This window comes from Lactuca serriola, chromosome 4, assembly GCF_051521515.1.
Source record: "Lactuca serriola cultivar US96UC23 chromosome 4, Lser_US96UC23_V15, whole genome shotgun sequence".
NCBI classification, from domain to species: Eukaryota; Viridiplantae; Streptophyta; class Magnoliopsida; order Asterales; family Asteraceae; genus Lactuca; species Lactuca serriola.
This window is the reverse complement of record NC_136411.1, coordinates 257094690-257105221: the sequence shown is the minus strand read 5'-3', so window position 1 is coordinate 257105221 and position 10532 is coordinate 257094690. Positions and strand designations below refer to the sequence as shown.

Genomic DNA, 10532 nt, shown 5'->3' with positions numbered 1-10532 from the left:
CACCAACTCCACAAACTCCTCAGGAGTAGCAGTGGACTCATTGATAACCTTAAGCTCCTTATCAAGGACATATTCCTTGTCCTCATAGCGGGTAATCATTCTAATGCTCTTAATCCATTCATTGAAATTAGAACCATCAAAAGTGACTTTCCCACACAAGTTCATGATGGAAAAGGAGCCTGTAGGGTTTGATCTAGTAGCAGTGTTGGAAGACATCTGAAAAAAAAAAAGAAAGACAAGTTTAAATTAGATAAGAAGTCCTTAATAAGTCACCCCAATGAAATATTAAGGCTAGGATCCTACAAACTATTTCATAACTTGGAAAAGGATGTCGTAATCCAAGTTATAAAATATTTGAAGGTAGGTAAATGACGATTTACCAATTTCCACAATTATAAACAAAATAATTATTAAGTTTTAATTGGATTTGAAACTCCTAGATCTTTTGAGATACATTGAACTTCCAATGGCATGTTTAAATCTCGATTGTCCCATCTCAAGTTTGTGACTGTGATGTCGATGATCACAAACAAGGTATCAATAACCATGCAAATTGACTTGGTAGCCTTAATTTTATCACCTAATCGATGTGCCGGTTAACCACACGCGCTCCACCGTTTTATGATAAAACTTAAGTCACCCTTTGCTACTCTTACTAGTCCTTGTTAGTGTGTCGGTTAACCACAGACGCTCCACTAACGACTTGGTAAGGTACAAAGTGTAATTTCATGGGTTAGCACCTATTTCACATTTTCCTAAAGTAACTAAGATTGGGAATTAATAATGGTTTAGTTACTTTATAATTTCATTATACTTTTAATGAGGATTAAGGTCCTATCCTACCCGTTCGGCTAATGACCCTCCACCAGTCAAGGAAGCAGTGGGTGAGAGTGGACACCCATTAAACCGCCATTTTATAGGCAGTAACCTTATACCCCCTTATAGTCCGGCTTCGTGAATGAGGCGTACTAACGGTAAGACTGGCTTATTCTTATACATATATATTATAATTAAACTTTTAATATTATAGAAGTATAAGTGTTGAATTTTAAAATTTTAAAATTCTAAGGTTCAATTTGGAATTAAAGTATTAATGTGTGAGACTTTACAAATTCCAAACTTGAGGGCAAGTTTTGAAACTATTCAAGACTCTTCAACTTCATAACTTATGAGTTAATGGTTTTCTAAAATGAGTGACCTTTCATTTTATGTAACCTATGTGTTTTAATATGGACTTTAAAAGAGTGACTTTTGGTAATCCATAACTTGCGGACAAATTATGGATTCCATTAAAACACATAACTGATCAAGAATTAATCATTAAACAATTCAACAAATAATTCCTATGATCTAACAATAACTCATAAGAACATGAACATTCATATCAAAATTTCAAGAATCTTATTAACACATATAAAACATGGAATTTTGATATTAGCCATTGTAAATGGATTAGCACAACCATTACACCATCTAAAACAAGTTTTAAAACACCAAAACAGTTTAGGGTAATTATTCAAGTCCATTTCCAACAACAAAACTCGAAAATGTGCATGGATTTTGTCGAGTGCAAGAACCTACTCGATGAGTAGGATGAACTGTCACATGGACTTCGGCGAGTTCATGCCACAGATAGCAGATTTTTGAGCTTTTTCAACAAGTTTGTATCAATTATCAAGAAAACAAGCCTAGTCTCTAATACCACTGTTGGGTTTTGAGCATACTAATACTCCTATGGTGTACATGCAACCCTAGAAACCTTGGATCTATGTTTTCTCTAAAATACATGCAAATTTGATTTCCAAGGTTTACAACTAACTAGCATGTTATGGGGTACTTGTAATATAAAGCATTAAGTAGAATAACATACCTTTCTTTTGTGGTTGATTGCTTGGAATTTTAGAGCCTAGCACCAATAATGTGGATTCCTCAAGTGGTGTCACAAATCACCCAAAACAACTTGGAAATACATGAGAGAATTTGATGCTTGCTAAAATCGTCCCACCCTTGTTTCTCACACACACTAGTGCCAATTCTAGAACCAAGGATGTCTTTATATACTATGGAGGATTAGGGTTAAACCCTAATACCCATGACTCTTCATTTACCTAGGATCTATGGGTTAAAAGCTCCATGGACTATCCATGGACTTCCATAAACTCTTAGCCCATCCTAAATAAATCTTAGCCCAATCCATATATATGTAAGAGTCCATATTTAATTAGCCTCTTTTGATCACTAAATTAATTCCAAAATTAAATCTTGATCAAAACTAATTAAATAATGTGATTTCATATTAATATATTATAACTCATAATATATTAATATATCATAAACACCTTATTCTCAAAATATATCCATACAAATTGTTAGGTGAAGTGCAACCCAAATGGACCATGCCGGGTTGGGTCAAGTTCGTACCAAATATAGTTACGGACTTAGACACCTTATCCAACAATATGAAGTTATTATCATGTGTCAAAAACATATGGTCAAACATAATGTTTTTGGGTTGTAACCCAACAAAATAGTATATAATATGATATAAGCCCTTTATAAAAAACCAAAAAAACTATCTTTTAATAATAAAAAAAAGTTCCCAAAACCTAGTAGTTTTACAATTCATACTTTTCCTTATGATTTTTAAGACATATAATAAGTTTTGTTTTTGTTAGCTTTGCATATGAAAACTAATATACAACAAATAATTGCATAAAACTACTGATAATCGTAACTTGAGCAAATAATGGCTTATAATTCAACATAAAGTAGAAATATTCAAATACTTGTTAAATAAACACACTTTAACATGTATTCCTCCTCCCCCCCCCCCCCCCCCCCAAAAAAAAAAAAATCAAAATCTCAAAAACTGGGGTTATGAACTCACGTTGAGTGAATTTTTGAGTTGGTTTGAAGAGATTATGTGAAGTTTCCAAGCCTAAAACACTTTTATGTATTTGATGAACTATTTGAAGATTTTGTTACCCTAAGTATGTTAACATATAATAATGTGTGTAAGGATGATGAAACTGGCGTAAAATGTATAAAACACCACGGTATCACAAAATACATACCAAAAATCCAAAGATCACTTGAAGAAGGTAAGTTCTCGGAAGATCTTGGCTCGTTTTTGAGAGAAAGAGATGGGTGAATTGAAAGGAAAATGATTTTGGTGGTGAAGGATGGCCTCCTCGGCCGAAGGTTATAAAGGAAGAATGGATGGGATGAGTGCATTGTTTTATGGGGGTTAATTGCATGCTTAGCATGGAGACATGGTGGGTAAAAGGGGGTAAAGTTGAACCATTAAATCACAACAACTTTCCTCGATTTCCCCCTAATCCGAGACTCCCTAGGCATTACCAAGAATGTGTGTATTCGGTCCTAGGTGTCACCGAGAACAGGAGTTGATTTCGGTCCATAAAGTCTGAGAACTAAGGTCCTCGGTCCCAGCAGAGATCTCTAAAAACATTTAGTTTTCAGTCTGAGGGCTATGGGTTCTCGATTAAGAGGGTTCTCAGTTTAGAGACTTCTCGGCTGAGAGGCTTCTCGGTCCAAGCTTAAAACATTATATATGCAATCGAAATTCCCAAGATCCCTGGTCCATTTTATTGACATTCAAGTGTTTGCTACTAACATGATTTCCAAAGCATATATATATATATATATATATATATATATATATATATATATATATATATATATATATATATATATATATATATATATATCATACAAATGTTACTTTCATGGTTTTTCAATGATTGTATTGCATCATATATTAACTGATTTTATGTACATACACCTTACGCCTTGTTTGCCCCAAAATTTATCGTAGTTTGAAAGAGAACATTTCATCGCCAAAAAGAATTACAACATCATTCGATATATATATATATATATATATATATATATATATATATATATATATATATATATATATATATATAAGAACCGTCTATAAAAAAATTATATTATAACTATGTAAATTTATACTATTATTTTCCATATATACATATATATATATATATATATATATATATATATATATATATATATATATATATATATATATTAAAAAAAGTTCAAAGGAATAGTTAACAAGCATGCTTTTTGACAATTTTGCTTTCTATTTTTTTAGTCATTTTGACATCTTTGTTCTTTAATTTTTATATTTTTTAGGAACTTTTTAATATTCAATATTTGGTCACAAAACATTAAGAAATTGACAACTTTGGTCATTTTTCTAAAAACTTGCTAATTTTAACCCCTTAATTATTTTGACACTTATGGTCTTTATAGTCTAAACTTTTATATTTTTTCATTAAAAACACAAAAAACGGACCAGAGCAAAGTCCGAGTTTGTCCTCATATTTAATTTTTTTGTTTTTTTCCTACTCTTACACTTTTTTCCGTCTGTCATTTTCTTCTTTTGGTATATTTTTAGATGTTGGTCCGTATATTTATTTTTTTGTTTTTTTCCTGCCTCTATCTAACCGTCTCCGTCTGTGAAAATTAGGGGTCGAATTATCCTATCTGCATCTTTTAAGAAAAACGACACTTAAATCAAACGCACCCGGTCCGAAACATAGACAACAAATAATATCTGGTTCACCGTACTATAAGACCAACACACTGTACATATATAATATTGGAAGATGTCAATTATTGAGAAGTGTGAAGAGATATCAACCTATTTCAGTTTTCAACAAGTTTCACCAACCAATACAATATAGACTAAAATTACAAGAAGTCAAGAAGTCAAGATTGAATGATATACTTTTCAATTTTGACGTCTTCTTTTGAAATTAAGCTTTGCTTTAGAAAAGATATGATGAAATTACTATTATTCCAAATAACACCAAATACAACGCACATCACGACCGAGTAACTTGTGGATGGCAGGTAATATGTTTACTAGGTATAACATTTTGATGGATAATTATAGACCACGATTTTAAATCATCTAATTCGGAATATATATATATATATATATATATATATATATATATATATATATATATATATATATATATATATATATATATATATATATATATTCAATTGAGAAAATAAAAAAGGTTGAGAATGGGGGAATCATTCTCAGCCAATCATTTATCTAACATATTCAAATTAAAAAAAATGCGCGTGTCCATTTTCATTAAGGGTATCTTTGTAAATTATCAACTTTTTTACATAGAACTTACATGTTCGTGTTATCAGGTTCCAATTTGATGATATCTTTATATCGTTTGAATCGAATATGAGGAATTCATTATCAAGATTATTTTCTTTATATAACTCGTTAGCAATTATACGTTTTCATTCCATTAATCATGAAGTTTTGCATCTGTGTTTCAGTTTTCTACTTCTTTATCAGCTTCCGATTTGATCAGGTATGTATATCGTTTGAATCGGATAGATCGGAGTTATTTATATAACTCGTTAGCAATTATACGTTTTCATTCAATTAATCGTGAAGTTTCGCATCTGTGTTTTAGTTTTCTACTTCGTTTTGAGTTTCCGATTTGATCAGGTATGTATATCGTTTGAATCGGATAGATCGGAGTTCATTATCAAGATTATTGTTTTTTATAATTTATTTTGAATTACGCTTATTATATTCTTTTTGGAGTTGTTTCATCGGAGTTCATTATCAAGATTATCAAGTTTCGAATATGTATTTGGAGTTATTTCACCTGATTTTTGTTAAGTAGTTTGAGATATTTATTTCATCAGTTATATCGTTGTAGTTTTTACGTTCTATACCGAGATAGATTGCTTAATTACATCATATGATCATATATGATTTAAGTTTCTTTCAGATATTTTGTACGTTGAGGTGAGATATATTCGAAATTAACCAGGTTTTCATATTTACGACTTTTTTTTTGTGATATATATTCGATATATTCGATATTAAGATTGTTTTTGTTTATTTATATAGATCATTTGGTGTATTATGTCGAATTCTAGTGTTATTGATGGTGATTTGTATTCTTCTATGAGTGAGAGTGAAGAAGAAGATGTTAAGAACTCATTTTTTGAAGGTATCAGTTATTGAATTATTTTGTTGTTTTTAATTTTATTGATTATCATTTATTTACATATGAATATGTTAATATGAATAAATTGTTGTCTTATTCATATATGAATAAACGTGTGATAATTGTAATTTCGAATTTATTATTTTTTTCGTTTTATTCATATATGAATTAGTTATGTTTTATTTACATATGAATATGTTAAAATGAATAAATTGTTGTCTTATTCATATTATGAATAAACATGTATTAATTGTAATTTCGAATTTATTATTTTTTTCGTTTTATTCATATATGAATAAGTTATGTTTTATTATATATATTTTGAATCCTCATGAATTTTATGTATTCATATATGAATGTTTTATTCATATATGAATGTTTTTTGTTTTATTTATATGAGTTTTATGTATTCATATATATATATATATATATATATATATATATATATATATATATATATATATATTTATTTATTTATTTATTTATTTTATTGTTTTATTCATGCATTATTATTTTAGGTGGTGAATCTTCAAGTTCATTACATGATGCATAATATTTTGATGATATAATTGGAGAACATGTCTATAAGGCAGATATACCTATTCAACTTATTCCTTTTAAGGGTTTAATCATCAAATCATTAAAGTTGGCTATCAAAGTGTATTCTGAGTATGCTGAAATTGGTGGTTTTAATGTTAGACTGAGCACACAGTCAAGGTTTGATAACAAGATTATAAAGAAGAAACATGTTATATGTAATCGTGGTGGTAAACAGAAAAAGAAATCTTGTGACACATTAGGTACAAGTGGTGTTAGGAGGAAACGAAATTCAAATTCAAGAGCTATTGGTTGTCAAGAAAAGATTATATTTGAATCTGTGTATGGAACTCCAGATTATAAAGTTTTTCAGTTTGATGAACTTCACAACCATCCACTTGAGAAGAGAAGCGATTTAAAAAAGGCGAGACAAATTTCATATTCAAAAAAAGAGTTTATTGTGCGTGCTTCCACATCAAAAATAGGTCCAACTATGGCTCATAAGTTGAGGGCAAGTCTGAGAGGTGGGTATGAGTTTGTAAAGCCCAAAGTAGTTGACTATAAAAATTTAAGGAGAGATATCAACAGGGTTATTGGTTATAAAGATGCCCAAATGATAGTAAACACAATGAATGACCGTCGAGCTCACTATCCAAATTACTCATTTGAGTTTAATTGTCAAGATGATGTTTTGGGCTGTATGTTTTGGGCTGATGAAATGGAGAAGGCATATTATGCTGAATTTGGTGATGTTATCTCGTTTGATGCGACTTTCCGAACAAACAAGTAAGTTATTTTATCTACTTTTGTTTATAGCTTATTCATATATAAATATTTTTATATTCACTTATTAACACATCAAAAATTGACTCTAATGAACATTTTTTTTGTGTGTTAGATATCGAATGGTTTTTGTTCCGTTTACTGCTATTGACCATCATAAAAAATCGGTTACTGTTGGATCTGGGTTGCTAAGCAATGAAAGCATTGAGTCTTACTCTTGGTTGCTTAAAGCATTTCTTAAAACTCATGGGAAAGAACCAACACTTGTTTTAACTGATCAAGATGTTGCAATAAAACAAGCTGTTGAGAATGTGTTTCGTAATTGAAAGCACCGATTATGTATGTGGCATATAATGAAAAAGTTGAAAAAAGGTATTATTTTAATATATTTGAAATATATTACTTATTAGTATATTCATTTATGAATATTGATTGTTATTTTACTTATTATTATTATTTATTCATTTATGAATATTTTTGTTTTAATACAGATATCAGATGATTTATTTACAAACACAGACTTTAGAAAAAGGTTTTCGAAGCTTGTTTGGGACATTAATATGAAACCTGATGTTTTTGAGGTGAAGTGGGGTTTGCTTATGAAGGAATTAAATCTTGAAGACACAAGATGGTTTAAAGACGTGATTCATGGATACCTGGATATTTTAGTGATATTCCAATGTGTGGTTTGATGAAGACTACATCAAGGTCAGAGAGTATGAATTCATTCTTTAATACATATTCAGAAAGTGGGAACTTACTTTTGAATTTCATGATGAATTACGACACTGCCATTCAAAAGCAAAGGAATACTCAATGAGAGCTTGATAGGGCATCAAAGAAAGCATCATATAAAATGCAAACACCTCGAGAAATAGAACTGCAAGCATCAAAGGTTTATACAAGTACATTATTTTTTGAGGTGCAAAAAGAAATATATAAAGCATGTTTTTTCTGTACGTACTCATATGTTGGTATTGAAGATGGTTGGGAAGTTTACATTGTGCAGCACAACAACAGTAAAAGTGATTTTAAAAATGAATTCAAGGTAATTTTACTTGTTTTTTTATGAAAAATGTAATAATATTCATATATGAATATGATAATATTCATATATGAATATCAATATTCATATATGAATATATGAATATATATGAGTGTTGATATGAGTAGTCTTATATGAATGTAAATGTGTAAATTTTGTTTTTGTATCAGGTTGAAATAAAAGCCGAAGAGAAAGAAATAAATTGCAGTTGTGAACATTTTAAGTGTATGGGTGTTTTATGCAGACATGCTTTTACAATAATGATGAGATGTGGTGTTAAAGAAATTCCTGAAAGGTACATTTTGAAGAGATGGAGAAAGGATGTGATATCAAGAAATTATCGTTTTAGTTCTGTTCAATCTGATTCAGGTGATTGTGAAAATATAAAGCTAGTCAATGATTCATATTATAGTTTTGAATCATGGTTGGATATTGTAAGAGATGACAAAAAGAGATTGACTTTGTTTGCTGAGAAACAACAAATGTTGTTGAAGGAATTTGAGAGTGATTATATTTCTCCTGGATTGAAAAGCAAGACAGATGGTGAAGTCGTATGCAAGCTTTTGGGTGTTACTATTCCTATTCCATAAGAGATTAATATTCATGTTCCTGAAGTTCAAAGCAATAAAGGTTCTGGAATCAAGAAAAGAATTCCAAGTGCAGGTGAAGTAGCATATGAAAATTCTAAAAAAGAACATAGAATGTGTTCAGGATGTGGAAAGCGAGTTCCACACAATTTACGTACTTGTCCAGAACGAGTTGGAGCTGCTAAATCAGCAAAAGACAGTTAGGGATTTTTTTTTATTCATTTATGAATATATGCAGATAAAAACAATAAACAATAATATTCATGTATGAATAATACACATTTATATTGATATGGTAAATTGATATGTTGATATTTGTTTTTTAAATTACTATAAAATAAGTTATATTGATATTGTGAATTATTTATAAATGAATATAAATATGTGAAATTTGTTATACTAATAAATAAGTAATATTCATATATGAACTTTTTTATGTTAATATCTGAACTTTGTTATACTAACATATTACTTTGAACTTATTCATAAATGAATATATCATATTCGTATTCATTTATGAATAAATAAAAATAAATTTTGAAAATATTTGAATATAAAAAAATGACATAAATAAGCAAACTTGTTTCTACTAATAAGTTAGTTATATTCATATATGAAATTTGTTATATTCATATATGAACTTTGTTATACTGACATATTACTCCTAATTTAATCATAAATGAAGATATCATATTCGTATTCATTTATGAATAAACATAAATAAAATTTGAAAATATTTAAATATTAACAACTGACATAAATAAGCGAAGTTGTTTTTCTATTATATAATCATTCAACACAAGATAATAAAAGTTGTTCATAAGACTTTCACAAAATATTAAAACGATGTTCAACAATATTTAACAAACCATTTAAAACTTGTTTCGCAGAATCATCTTACATGTACTTCAAATCCATTCATCTTCAACACAAACTGTTCTATAGCATCACACTTCAACATTCTTTCATCTTCACAAGCAATCATTAATATTCTTTTAACCTTTTTTATTTGTTTGCATAGCTTTGTATGCATGATCAGTACGCACTTTGAATTCAACTTTTTGATATTTTTCAGCAAGATCCAACACCTTAGCCTTCAACATGTTAATTTCAGAAGTTAGCATTATGTGTGCATATCTTTGCCTGAGCTTCTCTAAAGTAGTTTGCTGAACTGCACTTTCTTTATGAAGACCTGGTTTCCACTTTGAGAGTGGTTGTCCCATATAGGTCTCCATATGTCTCATTGCAAAGACCCCACAATCAACTTTGTTTTTAACTGTTCTCCATGACATTTCAAGTCGTTGGGGTTTGATACTTTCTTTTGAGATTGCATTTGCTCTTGGATGGTTTATTTCTTTAATGTATCTCACAAATAAATTTTTCTGATCATTAAATAAAATAAAAGTTAGATATGTAATAAATTGGTTCTTTTATGTTGTTGTGAACTCGGTACATACCAAAGGTTTCATTATTACTCCGTATTTCCCTTCATAATCCCCCTCAATTGCACTATTGTCTAGAATTTCAATTGACGGT

At 29.4% G+C, this 10532-nt stretch overlaps 1 protein-coding gene across 1 annotated transcript; it reads left to right on the top strand.

The window, feature by feature from the left end:
• Window positions 1-5333: 5333 nt before the first annotated feature.
• On the top strand, window positions 5334-8999 carry LOC145099300 (protein FAR1-RELATED SEQUENCE 5-like). Its single transcript, XM_079036890.1, has 7 exons — window positions 5334-5393; window positions 5480-5533; window positions 5945-6047; window positions 6638-7367; window positions 7480-7675; window positions 7856-8050; window positions 8580-8999. Exons 1-7 carry the CDS (start codon window positions 5334-5336, stop codon window positions 8997-8999), a joined length of 1758 nt encoding a protein of 585 aa, XP_078893016.1.
• The last annotated feature ends 1533 nt before the right edge of the window (window positions 9000-10532 follow it).

What these genes read in the sequence shown, in the direction of transcription:
- LOC145099300 (XM_079036890.1), top strand. Translation starts at nt 5,334, where the DNA reads ATGAAGTTTTGCATCTGTGTTTCAGTTTTCTACTTCTTTATCAGCTTC. An exon ending in TGAGTTTCCGATTTGATCAG is followed by an intron (nt 5,534 to 5,944) that starts GTATGTATATCG and finishes TTATTTATATAG; the next exon opens with ATCATTTGGTGTATTATGTC. An exon ending in TAAAACAAGCTGTTGAGAAT is followed by an intron (nt 7,676 to 7,855) that starts GTGTTTCGTAAT and finishes GTTTTAATACAG; the next exon opens with ATATCAGATGATTTATTTAC.